Below are 23,426 nucleotides of genomic sequence, written 5' to 3'. Positions count from 1 at the left end.
TCTTCTTTTATATTTTCATGTGTCAAAATAAAAAAACTATCTGCGCAAAGTGTATTTCTTAAAATTAGATCTAGGTCTAAATCCTTTCGATCTTTTCTCATGTCAACATTGTAGACATGACCTAGATCCATAAAATACTATAGCTTTAATAGAGTCGGACAATTTTTTTTTTTAGGGTCTTAAGTTTGTTTTAGGGCTACAATACATACACTAAGGTCTAAGTTGGTACCCAAGAAACATTCCTGCCAAGTTTTATCAAGATTGGTCAAGCGGTTTTAATGTCTATAAGTAACATACATACACCTCACATTCTACTTTATAGTATAGATAGTCTTCTATAGGATAGTCTTGTATATGATAAACTTGAATATGATGTAATTCTATGACTCTTTTGCTCATTGTCCTTTGTAAAGATACTAAGCAATTGTAAGATTGTTATGAAATGATCCAATTTTGTATTATTCCTTTAAGTAATAGAAAAAATAGTCGATACTTGTGCCTGACATACGTTTTTTGAAACTTTGGTAATTAATATAGTTCACAGAATTGTTGCAGTTTGTGTCTGGTAAATGAAACGAAATGAACTATTTCCAGAAATGTGACATTTGATTTGTTCAAAACACACAATAAAAAAAAAAAAGTAAACATTGAACTAGACACTAGAGACAATTGTTATACTTTTACCATTTGCTTTGAACCTTGTGAATTTTATTTCTCAATAAGTAAACAACCGCTTTGTTAGCTTAATGTTAAACAAGACCCAAAGTTTTATGACTACATCAAGACTACAACATCAAGACTACAACATCAAGACTACACCATCAAGACTACACCATCAAGATAACAACATCAAGACTACAACATCAAGACTACAACATCAAGACTACAACATCAAGACTACAACATCAAGACTACAACATCAAGACTACAACATCAAGACTACAACTTCAAGACTATACCATCAAGACTACACCATCAAGACTACACCATCAAGACTACACCATCAAAACTACAACATTAAACTACAACATCAAGACTACAACATCAAGACTACATCATCAAGAGTACAACACCAAGACTACAACATCAAGACTACATCATCATGACTACAACATCAGGACTACATCATCAAGACTACAACACCAAGACTACAACATCAAGAGTACATCATCAAGACTACAACATCAAGACTACAACATCATGACTACAACATCAAGACTACAACATCAAGCCTACATCATCAAGACTACAACACTAAGACTACATCATCATGATTACAAAATCAAGACTACAACATCAAGACTACAACATCAAGACTACATCATCAAGACTACAACATCAAGACTACATCATCAAGACTACAACATCAAGACTAAAACATCAAGACTACATCATCAAGACTACAACATCAAGACTACAACATCAAGAGTACATCATCAAGACTACAACATCAAGACTACAACATCAAGGCTACATCATCAAGATTACACCATCAAGGCTACATCAAGACTACAACATCAAGACTACAACATCAAGACGACAACATCAAGACTACAATTCTGTCACATACCAGAAACTTTCATTTTTTCTTCCCTTATTTATTTTAAAACTAAAAGTTGGATGACTGCGGAGACCAATCCTAGTTTTTTTAAAAGCCAGTCATGAGTGGGTTGGGCTAAAGTCAGCTTGATTTGTGACAGCCCTGAGTTTCCTGGCCTGTCTTTTTGTCTGTCAGCTATTCTCTTAGTTTAAAGTCCAAAAACTCACATGCTAAAGAAGATCGATCTGGAGCTCATTTTGCCCACGTAGAAAAGTGAAGACCACAGTCTGTTTGATCAACAGTTTGAATGATGTCTGTCTAAATACTTTTTGTCTGGCTCTAGTTATTAGTTCTGCTGTAGTTGACATAATGCACGAACATTTCTGAATCAATTTGATTCAATCTTAGAAAATGAAAACCTAGCAATCGAGCATATTTTTGTAAAAATCTAGATCTCTAGTAATTCTAACAGTTGATGTTTTGTTTAAATTGATGACATATGTATCAGATTCTAATAACATTTGTATCTATTTACTTGTATTTGTCATACATCAGAGCCAAAAGATAACAAAGATTTACACAGCTGATAGATAACAGAAATGTGCATATAGTGGTGATACATCATTGCTAACCCGTAAGAGAGATGTTAAGATACATACAAGCACAGATACAAGAGATGTTAAGATACATACAAGCACAGATACAAGAGATGTTAAGATACATACAAGCACAGATACAAGAGATGTTAAGATACATCCAGCACATATACAGGAGATGTTACGATACATCATTGATAACAGACAACAAAGAAGGAACAACTGATTTCTTTAGCACACATTACTTACTTAGACTTAGATTGTCCTGCCCCATTCAACGCATTTGGCTGTAAGCTGTCTCCAACTCTTCAAGTTCAGACTCACCAAGTCTGACAGAGGCAACCTTTGCAGTATATTCAACTCGCGCAATTTTAGTTTTATTAAAATGTATGCGGTGTTCAATTTGCCTCTCTATTCAGGCTCTCTATTATTTCTTGTATACATTAATTTGTAGACCGAGAAGTGCAACGTCGTTAGTGAAGTTCTAGTCCATCATTCGGTTTTGTTCACGCCATGGAATACCAAAGGCAGTTGGATTCATTGCTGTCCTCATTATGTAGTCGATGGCTTGGAAGAAGATGCTCAGTTGTTCCTTCTTCTGTTTTAAAGAAGCAGCTAGATTGACAATATAGGTGTGGTAGGATTGGGACGGATTTTTCTAGGATGCCATATTCTATAACCATTTTCCATAGTGATTCTCAATGGACACTACTATACGCTTTCTTAAAGTCTAAAAGACTGATCGCTAACCGTTGTTGATATTTGAGAATTTGTTCTATGAACTTTCGTAGAACAAAGATCTTCTCCGCATATGATCTGCCTCTTCAGAAGCCTGCTTGCTTTCTCTGAGCCTATCGTCTACAGACTGTTGAAGCCGTGTCAATAGAACAATGTTTAAAAATTTGCCCGGGACAGAGAAGAGGGTAATGTCTCCCCATTAATTGCAATCTGCCAAGTTGCCCTTTTAAGGAAGCTTTACAATAACTCCTTTTTGCCACAGAGACATTAGAAGTTTGCCAATAGAGATTTAAGATATATATATATATATATATATATATATATATATATATATATATATATATATCACAGATAACAAGAGAGAGAGAGAGAGAGAGAGAGATGTTACCATAGATACCAGAGCTATGGAAAAACATGACAGCTCATATGTGGAGATGAATGAGTGGAAAAACTACAATACTAATAACATAGGTCGTACAGATGTTGTCAGACGCTATAATGATTGGATGTTTAAGTTAAAGAAGTCAAGAATAAGTCTAGAAAGACTTGTTCACAGTCTAGAAGGACTCAGTCTGTGTTTAAACACGCACACAGTACATAGATTTTTAATGCACTAAATGCCTCGTTTAAACGTATTTAAACACTAGGATGGACTTTCTCCTATTCCAACGTCACAAATCAAAACCTGTACATACATAAAATGTGATAACGATAAAGGCAGTACGAAAAACTGTTACAGTTGGTGCACAGCTTAATGTGAATGTTGAATGGTGCACAGCTTAGTGTTATATTGAACGGTGCAAATCGTAGTGTGAATATTGAATGATGCACAACATAGTGTGAATGTGGCATGGTGCAAATGCTTGTCGAAAGAGGATGTATGGAAAGAAACAGAATGATAAAAAAAACATTATTGACATTGTCTCATATATACAAGATGAAAATATCTATAAAAGTACACATTAATATAATAATAATAATAATAATAATCGTTATTATCCGTAAGGAAATTTGTCTTACAATTTGTGCATTACACCAAACAAAAAAACATTCAGAGTTGTGTGGTTTTGTTTTTTGTTTGCTTCATTCTAAGTCTAAACGAGTAGGTTCACACAACAACACGTCTAGGTTCACACAACAAAACGTCTAGGTTCACACAACAAAACGTCTAGGTTCACACAATAAAACGTCTAGGTTCACACAATAAAACGTCTAGGTTCACACAATTAAACGTCTAGGTTCACACAACAAAACGTCTAGGTTCACACAACAAAACGTCTAGGTTCACACAACAAAACGTCTAGGTTCACACAACAAAACGCTTGGAAGAAAATTTAGAAACTGACAATAACTTTTGCCCTAACCAGTATCGGCCTTAGGGGGTAACAAGTGGGGCAACCACCCCAGGCCCCGCACCTGAGGTGTCCCCGCGATCGGAGATTCCGTTGTCATCGTCAACTTCGAAAACCAGATCAGTTCTGATAAACTGGGAGATTGAATACGGTATGATTTAATAGGATACAAATTACTATGTAAGCTCTTAACATGATATTTTTGGTATCGAAATACCGTTCAGTTTCGGTAAAGGCAGCATCTTATAAACTAAGAGGCTATAGAAATAAAAACACGGGAGTATTTTTGTTTTAAAAAATCCCTTCCATGAAAGTCGGATCAACGAAAGTCAATGAACTATTTATCTCCCACTTTGTTCTTAGACCAAAGACAGAGTATTGTGTTTTCCTTGTACATTGTTTGGCATGATTGCTACTGGAGACCAATGAGCAGACAAAGGCTACGGCGATTGGAAGCACCTTGGTAATAAATTTTGGCAGGACGATGTTTTTGTGAATCACGTTCAGTATGTGTCCGCGTGGTTGGATTGAGCTCTGAGAATGTCCAATGGTATCACAATGGATAACATGATGTTAGAACAAATTACAAAAGAAAAAAACTGCATTGGTCCGCAGTCTTAACAACAAGCATAGAGTTACACTTCATGCGCCAAACAAGGAATTATTTTAGACTTGGTTGAGATGCTGGCCCAATTCGACCCAACCATCTTCGAATTAATAACAACGCCGAGGTTCACGACCATTTGGATATTGGATTCAAAACGAGTTTATGGACCTGATGGCATCTGAAGTAAAAGAGAAAGTTATTGATAAAATCAAATTTGCTAAATATTTTTTCTGTCATCCTTGACTGCAAGCCTGACTTTAGACACAAGGAGGAGATGTCCCTTGCATTGCGTTTTGTGGAGATAGAGACGTTACGGTGGAGAACACATTATCGAATTTGAAGTTGTTGAAAACGCAACAGGAAAGGATTTGTCAGAGACTCGCCGAGCTGGAGAACCTTGGCCTGGACATTGCCGACTGTCGTAGCCAGGGATATGACAATGGTGTGAACATGAATGGTAAGCACCAAGGAGTTAAAGGTGCTCATTATCCGTATTAAGGCAAGCATTTTACACTCTATGCGGCTGCCATAATTTAAAATTTGTTTTAGAGACATGGCTAAATGGAACTCTCAAGCAGTAACGTTTTTTTTTAAAACTCAAACAGAGAATCTATAAAGGTTTTGACGCGTCGTCTGAAAAGTGAAACATTTTGGAAGAAGCCTTGCCTGACATAAACACAGTAGGAGTGCCGCCTTGAAAGTTATAAAGCGGTTAGCTATCAAACGAAAGAATTACGGGAGGCGCTGTTGACATGATATTTAGATGAATAGATTAAAGACGAATCAACATTTTCGCCAACAGCGTTAGAGGCGTACAAACCCATTAGCGTGATGTGGTACGATATATATTTGATATATATATATATATTGAAAAGCAGAATTATGGGAACTTTTTGTTGTAAATTTAACCTCCTCGAATCAACTAACCTGCAGCTCGAACGAATATAAATTATTCACATTTTAATATGCCACTAAATATATTCAACAATCATATTAAACAGGGGAAGAAAAGTAAGTTCTATTACAACTCTAAGCCATCTTTCAACACAACTCTAAGCCATCGTTAAACACAACTCTAAGCCATCGTTCAAAACAACTCTAAGCCATCTTTCAACACAACTCTAAGCCATCTTTCAACACAACTCTAAGCCATCGTTCAACACAACTCTAAGCCATCGTTCAACACAACTCTAAGCCATCTTTCAACACAACTCTAAGTCATCTTTTAACACAACTCTAAGCCATCGTTCAACACAACTCTAAGCCATCGTTCAACACAACTCTAAGCCATCTTTCAACACAACTCTAAGCCATCGTTCAACACAACTCTAAGCCATCGTTCAACACAACTCTAAGCCATCTCTCAACACAACTCTAAGTCATCTTTCAACACAACTCTAAGCCATCGTTCAACACAACTCTAAGTCATCTTTCAACACAACTCTAAGCCATCGTTCAACACAACTCTAAGCCATCTTCAACACAACTCTAAGCCATCGTTCAACACAACTCTAAGCCATCTTTCAACACAACTCTAAGCCATCTTTCAACACAACTCTAAGTCATCTTTCAACACAACTCTAAGCCATCGTTCAACACAACTCTAAGCCATCGTTCACCACAACTCTAAGCCATCGTTCAACACAACTCTAAGCCATCCTTCAACACAACTCTAAGCCATCTTTCAACACAACTCTAAGTCATCGTTCAACACAACTCTAAGCCATCGTTCAACACAACTCTAAGCCATCTTTCAACACAACTCTAAGTCATCTTTCAACACAACTCTAAGCCATCGTTCAACACAACTCTAAGCCATCGTTCAACACAACTCTAAGCCATCTTTCAACACAACTCTAAGCCATCGTTCAACACAACTCTAAGCCATCGTTCAACACAACTCTAAGCCATCTCTCAACACAACTCTAAGTCATCTTTCAACACAACTCTAAGCCATCGTTCAACACAACTCTAAGCCATCTTTCAACACAACTCTAAGCCATCTCTCAACACAACTCTAAGTCATCTTTCAACACAACTCTAAGCCATCGTTCAACACAACTCTAAGCCATCTTTCAACACAACTCTAAGCCATCGTTCAACACAACTCTAAGCCATCTTTCAACACAACTCTAAGCCATCTTTCAACACAACTCTAAGCCATCTTTCAACACAACTCTAAGCCATCGTTCAACACAACTCTAAGCCATCGTTCACCACAACTCTAAGCCATCGTTCAACACAACTCTAAGCCATCCTTCAACACAACTCTAAGCCATCTTTCAACACAACTCTAAGTCATCGTTCAACACAACTCTAAGCCATCGTTCAACACAACTCTAAGCCATCTTTCAACACAACTCTAAGTCATCTTTCAACACAACTCTAAGCCATCTTTCAACACAACTCTAAGCCATCGTTCAACACAACTCTAAGCCATCTCTCAACACAACTCTAAGTCATCGTTCAACACAACTCTAAGCCATCTCTCAACACAACTCTAAGCCATCTTTCAACACAACTCTAAGCCATCTTTCAACACAACTCTAAGCCATCTTTCAACACAACTCTAAGCCATCTCTCAACACAACTCTAAGCCATCGTTCAACACAACTCTAAGCCATCTCTCAACACAACTCTAAGTCATCGTTCAACACAACTCTAAGCCATCGTTCAACACAACTCTAAGCCATCTTTCAACACAACTCTAAGCCATCTCTCAACACAACTCTAAGCCATCTTTCAACACAACTCTAAGCCATCGTTCAACACAACTCTAAGCCATCGTTCAACACAACTCTAAGCCATCTTTCAACACAACTCTAAGTCATCTTTCAACACAACTCTAAGCCATCGTTCAACACAACTCTAAGCCATCGTTCACCACAACTCTAAGCCATCGTTCAACACAACTCTAAGCCATCCTTCAACACAACTCTAAGCCATCTTTCAACACAACTCTAAGTCATCGTTCAACACAACTCTAAGCCATCGTTCAACACAACTCTAAGCCATCTTTCAACACAACTCTAAGTCATCTTTCAACACAACTCTAAGCCATCGTTCAACACAACTCTAAGCCATCGTTCAACACAACTCTAAGCCATCTTTCAACACAACTCTAAGCCATCTTTCAACACAACTCTAAGCCATCTTTCAACACAACTCTAAGCCATCGTTCAACACAACTCTAAGCCATCGTTCAACACAACTCTAAGCCATCTTTCAACACAACTCTAAGCCATCTTTCAACACAACTCTAAGCCATCGTTCAACACAACTCTAAGCTATCTTTCAACACAACTCTAAGCCATCGTTCAACACAACTCTAAGCCATCTCTCAACACAACTCTAAGCCATCTTTCAACACAACTCTAAGCCATCGTTCAACATAACTCTAAGCCATCTTTCAACACAACTCTAAGCCATCGTTCAACACAACTCTAAGCCATCTTTCAACACAACTCTAAGCCATCGTTCAACACAACTCTAAGCCATCTTTCAACACAACTCTAAGCCATCGTTCAACACAATTCTAAGCCATCGTTCAACACAACTCTAAGCCATCGTTCAACACAACTCTAAGCCATCGTTCAACACAACTCTAAGCCATCTTTCAACACAACTCTAAGCCATCTTTCAACACAACTCTAAGCCATCTCTCAACACAACTCTAAGTCATCTTTCAACACAACTCTAAGCCATCTTTCAACACAACTCTAAGCCATCGTTCAACACAACTCTAAGCCATCGTTCAACACAACTCTAAGCCATCGTTCAACACAACTCTAAGTCATCTTTCAACACAACTCTAAGCCATCTTTCAACACAACTCTAAGTCATCTTTCAACACAACTCTAAGCCATCGTTCACCACAACTCTAAGCCATCGTTCAACACAACTCTAAGCCATCCTTCAACACAACTCTAAGCCATCTTTCAACACAACTCTAAGTCATCGTTCAACACAACTCTAAGCCATCGTTCAACACAACTCTAAGCCATCTTTCAACACAACTCTAAGTCATCTTTCAACACAACTCTAAGCCATCTTTCAACACAACTCTAAGCCATCGTTCAACACAACTCTAAGCCATCTCTCAACACAACTCTAAGTCATCGTTCAACACAACTCTAAGCCATCTCTCAACACAACTCTAAGCCATCTTTCAACACAACTCTAAGCCATCTTTCAACACAACTCTAAGCCATCTTTCAACACAACTCTAAGCCATCTCTCAACACAACTCTAAGCCATCGTTCAACACAACTCTAAGCCATCTCTCAACACAACTCTAAGTCATCGTTCAACACAACTCTAAGCCATCGTTCAACACAACTCTAAGCCATCTTTCAACACAACTCTAAGCCATCTCTCAACACAACTCTAAGCCATCTTTCAACACAACTCTAAGCCATCGTTCAACACAACTCTAAGCCATCGTTCAACACAACTCTAAGCCATCTTTCAACACAACTCTAAGCCATCTTTCAACACAACTCTAAGCCATCGTTCAACACAACTCTAAGCTATCTTTCAACACAACTCTAAGCCATCGTTCAACACAACTCTAAGCCATCTCTCAACACAACTCTAAGCCATCTTTCAACACAACTCTAAGCCATCGTTCAACATAACTCTAAGCCATCTTTCAACACAACTCTAAGCCATCGTTCAACACAACTCTAAGCCATCTTTCAACACAACTCTAAGGCATCGTTCAACACAACTCTAAGCCATCTTTCAACACAACTCTAAGCCATCGTTCAACACAATTCTAAGCCATCGTTCAACACAACTCTAAGCCATCGTTCAACACAACTCTAAGCCATCGTTCAACACAACTCTAAGCCATCTTTCAACACAACTCTAAGCCATCTTTCAACACAACTCTAAGCCATCTCTCAACACAACTCTAAGTCATCTTTCAACACAACTCTAAGCCATCTTTCAACACAACTCTAAGCCATCGTTCAACACAACTCTAAGCCATCGTTCAACACAACTCTAAGCCATCGTTCAACACAACTCTAAGTCATCTTTCAACACAACTCTAAGCCATCTTTCAACACAACTCTAAGTCATCTTTCAACACAACTCTAAGCCATCTCTCAACACAACTCTAAGTCATCTTTCAACACAACTCTAAGCCATCTTTCAACACAACTCTAAGCCATCGTTCAACACAACTCTAAGCCATCTTTCAACACAACTCTAAGCCATCTTTCAACACAACTCTAAGCCATCTTTCAACACAACTCTAAGCCATCTTTCAACACAACTCTAAGCCATCTTTCAACACAACTCTAAGCCATCTCTCAACACAACTCTAAGCCATCTCTCAACACAACTCTAAGCCATCGTTCAACACAACTCTAAGCCATCTTTTAACACAACTCTAAGCCATCTTTCAACACAACTCTAAGCCATCTCTCAACACAACTCTAAGCCATCTTTCAACACAACTCTAAGTCATCTTTCAACACAACTCTAAGCCATCTTTCAACACAACTCTAAGCCATCTTTCAACACAACTCTAAGCCATCTTTCAACACAACTCTAAGCCATCGTTCAACACAACTCTAAGCCATCGTTCAAAACAACTCTAAGCCATCTTTCAACACAACTCTAAGCCATCTTTCAACACAACTCTAAGCCATCTCTCAACACAACTCTAAGCCATCTTTCAACACAACTCTAAGCCATCTCTCAACACAACTCTAAGTCATCTTTCAACACAACTCTAAGCCATCTCTCAACACAACTCTAAGCCATCTTTCAACACAACTCTAAGTCATCTTTCAACACAACTCTAAGCCATCTCTCAACACAACTCTAAGCCATCTTTCAACACAACTCTAAGCCATCTCTCAACACAACTCTAAGCCATCTCTCAACACAACTCTAAGCCATCGTTCAACACAACTCTAAGCCATCGTTCAACACAACTCTAAGCCATCTTTCAACACAACTCTAAGCCATCTTTCAACACAACTCTAAGCCATCGTTCAACACAACTCTAAGCCATCGTTCAACACAACTCTAAGCCATCGTTCAACACAACTCTAAGCCATCGTTCAACACAACTCTAAGCCATCTTTCAACACAACTCTAAGCCATCTTTTAACACAACTCTAAGCCATCTTTCAACACAACTCTAAGCCATCTTTCAACACAACTCTAAGCCATCGTTCAACACAACTCTAAGCCATCTTTCAACACAACTCTAAGCCATCTTTCAACACAACTCTAAGCCATCTCTCAACACAACTCTAAGCCATCGTTCAACACAACTCTAAGCCATCGTTCAACATAATTAACGAAAACAAAAGTATGCTATTTATCATTTTGTCTTGCTCTTGACAGTATGCCAGGCAATATTGGTGATGTAAGTTGTCGTATCTACTAATAAACACAGATTTCTGAGAGACATTGCTAAAAAAGTTATGGAGTGGGCCGGCTAGATTGATAATAGATTGATAATAGTTGTGTATGTTTGAGTTCTACAACTTGCTCTGAAAAACACTTCATATATGTGTCCACAATTTAGTCTGGGTAGAGATGATCAAGTACTAATCACTATCAGTACTCACCTAAACATAGCCAGTGTGACACCAAGCCATATACTGATAGTGTGGGTAGTGGACGTAAAGTCGACGTGAAATATTAGAAACGTCATCCAACCTGGCGTGAGAGATAGCAATGAAGAGAACATGTGAGTAATAGAATAATAGTTTTAGTATAATAATTGTAAGAAATGTACATGTATGTAACTTTCAACATTTTGTTGTCATTGAGTGTCATTGTGGGACACTAGGAAGATTCTAATGTTGCTAGAATAATAACAACAATGTTCGGTGTCACTCTAATACTGACATTATTAGTATAAACTATTTAGGTATCTTAATCGTCTGATGTTTCTGTTAAGAGACATAAAGGAATGAATCAAGTAAATTCGTACATTTTTACATACTTCATCTCCCTTCTCCGCCCCCCCCCCAACCAAAGTAGTCCTAAATGACAATATGAATTTATAAATATTTTACGAAAAAAAAAAAGGGGGGGGGGGCTACTTTCATATTTGGTCAGATAAAATGTTGGAATATAAATAAACAATCTAAATTTTTTTTTAAATCAAGGCTTATCTACAGTGAAGAATTCCAATTTTACATCTCAATAATGTTTAAGTTATTTCCCTTTTTCAATAACAAACGAAATAATTGGAAATCCAATAATATATTGATTAATTGGTTAATTTAATAGTTCATTCATGTTTTTGTGTACAATTGATTATTGTTTAAAGTTTCAACTTGATCCGAGAATGGGTGTGTGAAACATAACGTGTACGATTATCTGAGGGGACAAAACCCCACATATTCAGCCAAATATCTGAATACTGAAGGATTAATTTCCCTTGTTGGTATCAAACAGAATAATAAGTTACCAGTAATTGATTAACACATTCGTGACCTTTTTTTATTGACTGTCTTTAGGTATAGTAAATAATGTGTAAAGTTTCAACTTGATCCGAGAATCCGAGGAAGAAATTACGTGTTCAAATATTTGACCATACAGACCGAATGAGTTGATATACGCTTTGGATAAAGGTTGACACTACGTGTTGACAAACTTTGTGAATTGAACTATTCGTATTAGCCAGAACTTGTATGTACGTTTTATATGTTTGTAGTTCTCAAACGTTTTTTAACACAAAAGGAAAATATTAACCATCTCGCCCCACGTCACTTCGTTTCAGGTATTTCCTGCATTCTGTACAATGACATTATCCTGGCGCCTAAGAAGAATTATTCATCTTTAGAATAGAAAACACAAGTCAAATACAGAAGGAGGTAGTATTGACGATAATAAAAGATTAGGGACTCTATGGAATGTGGTACTTCTATAATGGATTTATTCATTCTAAGATCATCTTCATCTTAAAGAAGACATTGTGTAGCGGGTCATTTTTGTTGTTGTCACGAACAAGTCGTCAAACGAACGATGCCAGACAGACGGGGGAAATTCTACCATTCTAACTGGAGAAAAGCGTAAGCGGAGACGTATGTAAATATCTTCTTACAAAATAGAGCAAACAACAAGTCACATACAAAAAAAAGTTTTTTTTTAAAGATACTTCCTCATTTATGAAGCTGGTATCTTTTTTTAACACCGCTCAAAGTACAGTAAAGTTCTGTTTCAGACCTTGCGATCTACAGGGCAGATGATGTTAAGTTCAACTGTTTCATTAGCCAACAGTTAACAAGCAGGGTGGCTGAGAAAAGAATTACTAGCTCGTTAGCCACATGGGGGGACTAGTGTTTATCCTTTATAATTTTTCAAAGTAAAAAAATGAATAAGACTTACAAAGTTAGGTCTAGAGTCAACATGGCGTAGTCAGCCGTAATACCGTAATTATTCGATAACAGTCAATTTAAAGTTGCTTCAAAGTTTATAAACGTTGCTTATATTTTTACGTAAATCTAATAGAGATGACATGGACATTCTAGATCTTGAAGTAGCTCTAGACTAGATCTTACGATTCCTAAATCAGAACTTTTGGTCTACTGTTAGGCCTCGAGATGTCCATAGAATAAACATACCAATAAATAATCACATGTCTTCCCCGCTGGCCGATTCATTGGGAAAATGCGGACATTCAACTTCAAGGCATTCAAGCAGCTGACGGTTTCACCGGTTCGATACCCAAATTGAATTTTTAAAAACTTCCTTTCTGCAAAGCTTATAACTCACTCTGTCAGTCCGTCTGTCTGTCTAGTAAAAAGTTTATACATGTTATTTCTCTCACACGCATTCTCGAATCGAGTTTTGCACAATTATTCACATAGACTAGACATGAATAAAAAAATAATTAACCAATTAGTCAATTAATTACTGGTAATACACTGGTAATACACTATTTTTGATACCAACAAGAGAGATAAATCATTCAATATTCACAGATATGGCTAATTATGTAGGGTTGGTTTAGTCCCCTTAAATAATTGAACGCTTTATTTCTCCCACACTCATTCTCGGATTAATCTAAAACCAAAGCAATTATTTATGGTAACTAACAAAACATGAATCAATTAAAACATTAACCAATTAGTCAATTAATTATGGTTATTAATTATTTTTTATATCAAATAAGGGAAATAACGTTTACAGTATTGAGTGATATAGTAGTAAGTGAGTTATTTCCCTTAGATAAGATTTGTTTTTTTCAGTAGATTTTTTTTTGTTTTTCAATTCACCCCTCAATAACTCTGCAGTCTGTGTAGGAGACTCACAATTGCGTTTTTGAAAGGTTTTTAATGAATTTTTTTTTTTTTTACATTTTCCTATTTCAGTCCAGACACTTGCAGATTGATTTAAACCTGTTAAAAGTGGAAAGCGGACACGAGAGTTCCAACACTAACCGAAAGAGAACCTACCTAGAACCTACATAGAACATACCTAGAACCTACATAGAACCTACCTAGAACCTACTATTACGTCAACTTCTGAACATCTCTCCTCCCTCCCCCACCACTATTAGTCTCTGCCCAGCTCCAACTTACCGAATGAATTTCTTTCCTCCGAGGCACTGCTGTCACATTTGGGAGTAAAACAATAGAAATGGCTGACAAAAGGCACATAGGAGACCATCGTCAACAAGTCAAACACGGCCAGCCAGGTCAGGATACAATTCACTGGGGTGCGCATGTGTTTGCGCGTGAGCACCGATATGTTGAGCACGTTCATTGGGATGCCAAATGTGCAGACGACGAGGCTGAAGATGCCATGCACTGATCCATAAGCTTCCCCGATCAGAGCCAGAGTGGACTGTTCCATAGCAGACGTGTTGTAGCCAGGGCTGTCCAGACCTTGTTGACTCATGCAAACACAGGTCGTCTCGTTCACGGAAGTGGGACGTGTCATTGTAAGTTGGCCTGTGGCTACTCCCTCGACCAGGATTACCTTGGCAACAAGGTGGACAAACAGTACATGCTAATAACAATGTCCACTATACGTAAGTGAAGTAAAAGCATTCAATCATTGAATTGTTTCCCTCTTGTCTGATTGAATTTCAAAGGAACTCTCTGATCAAATGGTTGTTCTTCTGTAATCAATCTAAAAATAAATAATAAACAGAGCAACAATCAATTCAGTTTTTAATTATTTTTTTTACTTTGTAATTAAAAGTGTCAATGTGACAAAAAATTATATCAGTCTATACATGAAAACAAAGAATAAAACTCGGACTACTATATGAAGTAGTAGCTCAGCATTAGCAAAAAGTATTTGACCACTTGCGCATATTCATCTCATAAACTAAGTCTATAAACTTAAGCAAATATTTGAAATTTAGTAGCATCTTCAACACAATCAAACGACATTAATTAACAGACAAAATATGATTTAATAAATAAATAAGATTTCGCATTCTTTCTTCTGACTATATAAAAATATATTCTTAAATTTGGTGGCGATAATAGATACTAGTTGATTTAGTTCCCATATGTCCTACCAGGTCAGACAACGTATTTAGTTCACTATTAACAAAGATGCCAAACTAATCAATCGATTCAAGATCGATTCAAGACTTAAACTTAACAAATGATCTAATAGATCATCAACTTGCTAATGGCCACAAGAATAGTCGAGTGCACCAACTACCACTTCTCTTTAGAGAGTCTTGTATCAACAGACAATACACACATTTCAAAATCTCCCAAAAGTGAAATACTAAATAGTAACACGAAAAACTAAGGAATCAAATCAATTAGAGCATAACAAGCAAACTATATACAAGAACATGTAAACAAGCAATAGAGAAAGAATACTTTTTAAAAACAAAGCTTTTCTAAGGGAAAGAACTGTTTACATCTGAAAATTACAGGGTTTAGCTCCCTTTCTGCTATATAAAATAAATATTTTTTTTGTTTAGCGCAATTTCAGGCTTTTATCTTTCTCAGTACGCCTGATCCTATCACTTGTCTGGCCAAGGTGGAAAGGGGTGGGAAGAAGGAGGTATCTGTCTGAAAAGTACCATGATTACTTTTTAAAGGCATTTGTAAAAAAAAAAAAAAAAAGTCTCTTCAAGTCAATACAGTAACCACGTGCCAGTGAAAGAAGCATGTTTTATAGTTCTTTTTATTTTTGTTAGTTTCTCTTTACAAAGTATAAATGGGACTAATTCAACTTTTACCATCAGTCAAGTACAATTTATTTTCCTTGTTCGAGATACTTAACAAAACAATAAATTACCACTAATTAATTAGCTAATTGATAAATTTTATCATTGATTCTTGTTTTGTCAGGTAAATGAAATAACTGCAAAATTTTAGCTCGATCCGAGATTGGGTGTGGGAGAAAATAACGTGTAAAATATTTTGACCAGACAGACAGACAGACAGAGTGAGTTGATAGAATCTTTGTAAAAATCCTTTAAAAAAAACAAAGCTTATCTAAGGGAAAAATAATAAAATTTATAACCAGTAATTAATTGACTCATTAATTAATTACTTTTTTTAAAATTTAATTCATGTATTTCTACGCCAGTGTATAATTTTGCAAAGTTTTAACTTGATCCGAGAATGGGTTTGGGAAAAACACCGCGTACAAAATTTTTGCAGACAGACAGATAGATAGAATAACAGAGTGAGTTGATATGAGCTTTGTAAAAATTGGAGATTAATTAAAGAAATTAAAGAAATTAAAGAAAGGAAAAAAAAATGCTCAAATCTGAATTCAAACTCTAGGGCTCAAGTCTCTATGATAATTGACCGACTCTCTATCAACTGATCTAGCCAAGTAAATCGAAGGTTTTATATATAAATCAGTTTCACAATTTTAGCCGACGATCTAATTTTCTTATCACGCTTATCTCCCCTCAGCTTACTACTGTCTCTACTAAAAATAACTAATTAATTACGACTAATTGATAAAATAATATGTCATTGTAATGCGATTGAAGAAATAATTGATTTCTTTTTCAATGGATTCAAATGTTGTCAATCGCAATGCAAAGTTTCAACTTGATCTGAATGGGAAGTGGGAGAAAGAATGTGTCATTGATTCCGGACAGACAAAGTTGATATAAGCTTTATAATTCAAGAGATAAAAATAGACTTGGCTGTATATTTGGCAAGTAGCCTTTGACGGAGTTTAGTTTGTCCAGTATTAATGTAAGTACTTCACCGTAGACTTCAGGCATTTGTTTTTATATCTAACACATTTCAGCTTATCTTATCTTATATAATACAGACGTTACTTCAAACAAGAAGATGATGTTAAATTCTTCCAAGTCACTACCTTTCCTGGCAACTCAGGCAACCCATTTCTTATTCTAATAGCATTAGGGAAGAAGGAGCATTTGTACAAATTTGTCCTAGCATATAAAATGAGGAAAGTGCCTTTGTTTTTGTGTCTGAGTATTTTATTAGATTTTGTTTTTGTATTTGAAGATTTTAGTTCAGTGTTTTATGTGTAATAATTAATTTACTTTTCAGTCTTGTCACCTGATGGCTTTCTAAATTTAGTGATTTTACTTAAGGTATTACTCTTATCGAATGTAAAAATTCGTTTGTTATGAATCTCACTGCTCTAGTTTGTGTCTGTTCCAGTTTCTTAATGTTTTCTTCAGTTGAGGGGTCCCAAACAGAGAATGCATATTTTATTATTGGCCTAACTAAGGTTAAATAACATTTTAGTTTTATGTTCTTATTTGATTTATAGAAATTTCTTTTAATAAACCCTAATGCTTTGTTTGATTTTTTGATAGTTTCATCAAAATGGGGATTCCATGACAGTTTTTCATTTATTATAATACATATATATTTTGCGTTTTTAGTCTGTGTTACTGGTTTACCATGAATAATATAAGTGGAATTTATTTGTTTCTGGGTGGAAAGACATGCTCCAATTTGATGCTCTGGTCTGTTTTTCGATGGTCGCGATGGTACCGGGTTCAAACCCTGCCCACTTGTCATCCCGGCCAATCTAAAGGAAATGTCAAATGCCAGTAGCAGCTGTCCTCGTGAAGAGCGGTGGTCGTGTATTCCTAACCGGTCAACAAATATAAGGGGAAGGTGAAGGTGACTTATAAATAGCATTAAGGCTTTACACTAACAAAACACATTAAGAAATTAATTCTGATTAAGAAAAATATGTTTTTTCATCTGATTTGTTTTATACAAATAGGCCCTAATTAATATCAAACACAATAATTTGAAACAATTGATTTTTTTCCTTTCAACGTCCTTAGAACTAAATGTCGAGTAATTCAACAAACCACCTTTTTTTTAAACCTATGAAAGTAGTTCATCTTCCTGAAAGATTCACCCATTAACTTGATTACAATTTTAGGTTTCAGAAAGAAGAGAGAAAAACACATTGACAAATGAAGCTTGCCATTCTTCAGTGCAGAGACATTTTATGTTTGAACAACAGAAACAAAAGCTTAAAATACACGAAGATGAAAAAAACTATTTACACCAAATGAGTCATTTTTAATTCATCCTCATCATTATGTGTCCATTTTACTTGAAACCTTTTCGTATTCCCAGAACCGTTATGACGTCATCTCATTAGAGAATGCAAGGTATTGTTTTCAGATAAAAAAGGGAAGAGTATTCATTGATTTGCAATGATCAATTCTCCATCATGTGAAGTTAAAGTGAGACCGAACAGTAGAAACTGCAGACAAACAACAGGGCAAGTCATACGGTCAATTTCGTTGACTTAAAAAAAGGAAGCAACTTCAAGCAAGAACAAGTACAATTCAAAAAGCTGTTGTTTTTAAATCAAATATGAATTTTCTTTTTCTTTAATCCGCAATGTAAAACACTGGCTGATTGTCTCAGACCTTATTCTTTCACTTGGGCTAGAAGAAAATTGAGTACTTGGACAACACAGCGAACACATACACTGCAGAAAGAATTTACCAGAAGCGATTTACAACAAGTGATAACATTAACTACTTTACATTAAGTGAATAGTCGTGTAAGCTTCTAGTGATGCATTGAGTGTCTAGGGAGGAGATGTGTCTATGTTTGGAATAGCTTAGTGTTGGTGTTCATGTCTAATCAGCGTGACAATCACATCACTGTCTGCTACGCTTGTATTAGAGAGTGTAGGCTGTAACATACTCTTAAAAAGTGTTCAATTAATTAATTATGTCCTCATTATTCTGTACATCGCGGATCCGACTATAAAAGTGAGATCATTGGCCAGAGCATTGAATGTTGTGCTTGAGAATAGTTACATACATTGTTTCACTTTCACTAGATGCATTGCCTTCTTGATTAGATAATGACTCTCTGAATGAACAAACAACGAGTTAGTGGCCTTGGACAGGATGTAGACATTGCACAAGATTCACCAACTTGACATAATGGTCACTTTATTTTTAATCACATAAAATGAAACGTAGAGATGCCAGGTTCATGACCTAGTTAGCAGAGATCCAACCAGAAGATTTATTTGATTCTAGTCAATGTTAATTAGACTAGCTATTTGTTCAGTTAAAAATGTCCAAAACAATCTTGAAAAAGTTAAAACAATGAACAAAATTAAAAAATTACATAAGCATAGCTATTAATAGAACGTTTTATTCAAATCACTGGCCACTGAACACTTTCTAATATAGATAGCAATCAAATAGCGAAATATCGGATTTTGTGGGGACGAAGAAAAGGTCCAGTATAGCAACTAGGTTTAACCACAACATTGCATAGTCCAGAAATTTCTTTTTGGAGAAATTCTCACATGATATTTTGAAAAGCACATGATATTTTGAAAAGCACATGATATTTTGAAAAGCACATGATATTTTGAAAAGCACATGATATTTTGAAAAGCACATGATATTTTGAAAAGCACATGATATTTTGCAAGTGCCAATTGAACAACAAACATTTGTTTTGAAATTGAAAACATTTTTGTTCGTGTTTTTTTTTAGTATATTAGAATTGTTCAAAGTCCTGACAGGAAATCTATTGAAACATGACATTATAGATATATACATTGTCTCAACTCGGGAGCTTGGGGATAATATCATGCCAATAGTTCCAATGCTAGGAACAGGGGAGACAAGTGACACTTCAATCATTTGACATTTCACTGCACATTCAAACATAACTACTTGCGAGTTACAATCGTTTGATTCATTTCTTTCTTTCAGAAACACAAGTGAACAAGTGTGCTAATTAACAAATGGTGTGCAAAGGAAACGTCAGGGATCATCCAGAACAGACGACAAGGTCAATAGACACATTCAAACACACTGCTCGGACCAGAAACTAGCATTGGCTTTAGGAAAGCCCTTGTCAGTCAAAACATGGCGGAAGCAGGAGTTCAATACTGACGAGATGAATTACAACTAGGTCCTGGTCAGGCCTTACCTTAGCAGACTCATTAGGCACAACACAGGACTGAGTTTGATTGCTTCAAGTTGGACACGATGCTAAAACAATTATTGTGTATGGACTTTGGACTTAAGGATTTTTTTTGGACGACCCCGAATCCGTTCATCTCTAAATGGTACCTAAAATAGGTTGGTGAGGCTGATAGTCGTTGTGCTGTCCACATGACGCCCTCGTTAACCTGTTAACCGTCGTCTATAGAAACAGATCTGATACCATAGATCGCAGAGTCTTTACTTTTATATGCAACGGAGGAAAAATAAGCAAAAAAAAAAATCAATATCAACTTTTATTTTTAAAAAATCACTTTGCATCAACAATCAATAAACAAATACTAGAGCCTAAGACTTTTGTCCATACAATCTGAAATTTGTTTACCGACCAGGAAACAAGAATTCTACAACCTACACAATAGTGCTCCACCTGCAGGTTAATATAGTTGACTACACCTGAATACATCTGTCTGTTAGCTCAAACTTCTATCTCGTGACCGCCTTACAGAAACACTTCTCGATACGTTCATCTATTCTTTCAAATAAAATATCGATTTCAAACATCTGTTTCTGTGTTCCGATCCAATAGCTCTAGCAAGTTTTTCACAAACCACTTGATACTAGATAAGCATTAGGAGACTACAAAGTAAAGAATATTTGGAATTCCTTGCACATCTATTATCTCCTGATAATCTCTTCCAATGTTGGATACTTCCTCTCACCTACAATCAGCCTTGTTGGAATAGAACAAAAAAGGCGCTTGAAAAAAATGACAATTCATCAAGAAAATTACAAAGGTTCATATTTTAAATGTAGTCTCCTTTTTTTTTCTCCTAGCGTTCAGCCTTTAGCTTTGTTCATGCATACTTTTATTTCTCCTTGTTTTTATACACAGTTCAATTTACCACAACACTAATTATATCTGTTACAAATTCCGTTATTTAAAATAGTAGCAGAGTTCAATTTAAAAAAAAAGTTCGGTAAAAACAAGAAATACAGCCAATTAAAATGCTGGCTTTAAAAGCTTTTTGCTGTCTTCAGGAAAAAAAAGCAATAAAATGGATGTTTTATTACCATCAGCTCTCGGCTCTGGGTTTCCAGTCACTTGCTAAATGCGTTGTGAACACTAAAGACCAGGATATACAAGTGGCATGTAGTGGCAAGTAGTGGCAAGTAGTGGCATGTAGAGGAATGTATACAATTCAAACACTAAAATTCTATTCAGAGATCTTGTACTTTTAGTAGCTGTGGTGAAAACTAGAATGTTTTAAACATTAGACAGTGAGTCTTGTAGTAGAAACAATTTTAACGATATCGTCCCCCCCCCCACCCAATCAGGGTTTTGTATTTGCCTACCGTGGACAGTAAACAATTCCTCCATCTGATGGCACAAAGTCCTCCAGTTGCAACGCTAACCAATCACATGTAGTCCAACCCTAACGTCTTAGTCTCAGCGTGGCTTCCGGCTGGACTAATTGCCCAATAGGAAAGGAAAACGGAACTCTCATTGGGGTGCCACATCTGAACCTTTTTTGTCCCAGTGACGAGAATGAAAGAGAGTGTCCAACAGCTGTGATTCCTTCACACTACGTTCATAAAGGGGCAGTTTTCCCATTGGTGGACGCCCACACGGCCGATGTGGTAGAGAGAAAGAAAAATAAAAATGTCCCCAGGGATGCCCGGCCTCTAAGTTCGAGTGTCTTATGTTAAAAGCCCTCGGGAAAAAATGTGTAGCTTACTTGCATCTGCTTGGAACTTTTTCAAACAGGAAACTTGGAAGAGGGGAGCTTCCATTGGCATGGAGATTCTCAAGAGACCTAGTCTTAACTCTATGGACAATCACCAACAATGTATTGGTGTTTGTGCAAACAACTTAAATAGACCTAGTCTTCACACTAATGACAATTACCAACAATGTATTTGTGTTTAAATAAACAACTTAAATAGACCTAGTCTTAACTCTAATGACAATTACCAACAATGTATTGGTGTTTAAACAAACAACTTAAATAGACCTAGTCTTAACTCTAATGACAATTACTAACAATGTATTTGTGTTTATACAAACAACTTAACAAGTAGACATTTTTTTTACTGCCTACTTTATGTTGATTCAGGACATACTAGTGTCCTGACTGACTGAGGCCGTGACAATGTCGGTCTCGGTTATTTCTATCTATAATAAAATCTATCTATTTCTATCTATAATAAAATCTATCTATTTCTATCTATAATAAAAAAAATCTATCTATCTATTTCTATATATAATTATCTATCTATTTCTATCTATAATAAAAAAAAATCTATCTATCTATTTCTATATATAATTATCTATCTATTTCTATCTATAATAAAATATTTCTATCTCTAACAAAAGCGCTACAAAAAGAAAATATTTCCCTGCCCTCTTCGTTACGTTGAAGATGTATTCTACTCAAACTACACAGTAGATTTGACTTACGTAGCAAGAGATCTCAACATTTACCATACGCACTCGCAGGAAATTTCATAGACAGGTTCCTTTGACCTCTTAAGAGCGTGCTAAGATGTTTTGACAGATTCACATCAAAACCACAATCCGCGAAAAAAAAAGTTTTCTATTAAACCTTTTTTTTATTTTCGATATTTCCCCAAAATAGCCGCATTTTTATATGCGGGCTTGGGGGTTCAAACTATCCCCCCCCCCCGAGGGGTGGAATTTAGTTACGGATTTTTCGCTTTGATTTTGATTATTTTAGGTGAGATTTTAATATTAAACCATCGCTTGCCCAAGCATAGCCAAGGAAGGGGGTGAGTTTAAAATCCCCTTCCAGTGGGTTTTGCGGTTAAACCCCCCTCTTCTATAAACAAAAAATAATGTAAAATACAATCCCCAAATGCTAAGATCATAGCTAAGGGGGATTTCGATTTTAAAAATCCCTCCGAAATTTTTTTTACGATAAAACACCCTCTTCAATATAAGCATACATCAGTTACCAGGTTCAATGAGCTTACCCATGTGGGGTTTTGTGCTTAAAACCCTCCTCCAGCGGGGTTTGAACCTAAAAACCACATCTTCAAAAAAAAAAAAAAGCAAATTACACACTCAAAATTCTATGATCGTAGCTTTAAGTTTAAAACCCCCTCCAGACCCTTTTTCAGTTTAAAATCCCCTACAGTTAGTTTTTTAGGTTAACCCCCCCCCCTTTTTCAA

General features: G+C 36.2%; 1 protein-coding gene across 1 annotated transcript in view; it reads right to left on the bottom strand.

Moving 5' to 3' along the window:
- The window catches only part of LOC106057445 (G-protein coupled receptor dmsr-1-like), a 56,005-nt gene that overhangs the window by 28,168 nt on the left and 4,411 nt on the right, over nucleotides 1–23,426 (bottom strand). Inside the window, exons 2-3 of the mRNA XM_056009247.1 lie at nucleotides 14,394–14,946; nucleotides 11,427–11,517 (exon numbers count right to left, since the gene is read on the bottom strand). Of these exons, the coding sequence (XP_055865222.1) occupies nucleotides 11,427–11,517; nucleotides 14,394–14,754 (452 nt within the window). The 5' untranslated portion in view covers nucleotides 14,755–14,946. The remainder of the gene's footprint in view (nucleotides 1–11,426; nucleotides 11,518–14,393; nucleotides 14,947–23,426) is intronic.

The sequence above is a fragment of the Biomphalaria glabrata genome, chromosome 13 (genome assembly GCF_947242115.1).
Source record: "Biomphalaria glabrata chromosome 13, xgBioGlab47.1, whole genome shotgun sequence".
In the NCBI taxonomy this organism is placed as follows: domain Eukaryota; kingdom Metazoa; phylum Mollusca; class Gastropoda; family Planorbidae; genus Biomphalaria; species Biomphalaria glabrata.
This window is presented reverse-complemented; position numbering and strand designations above follow the sequence as displayed.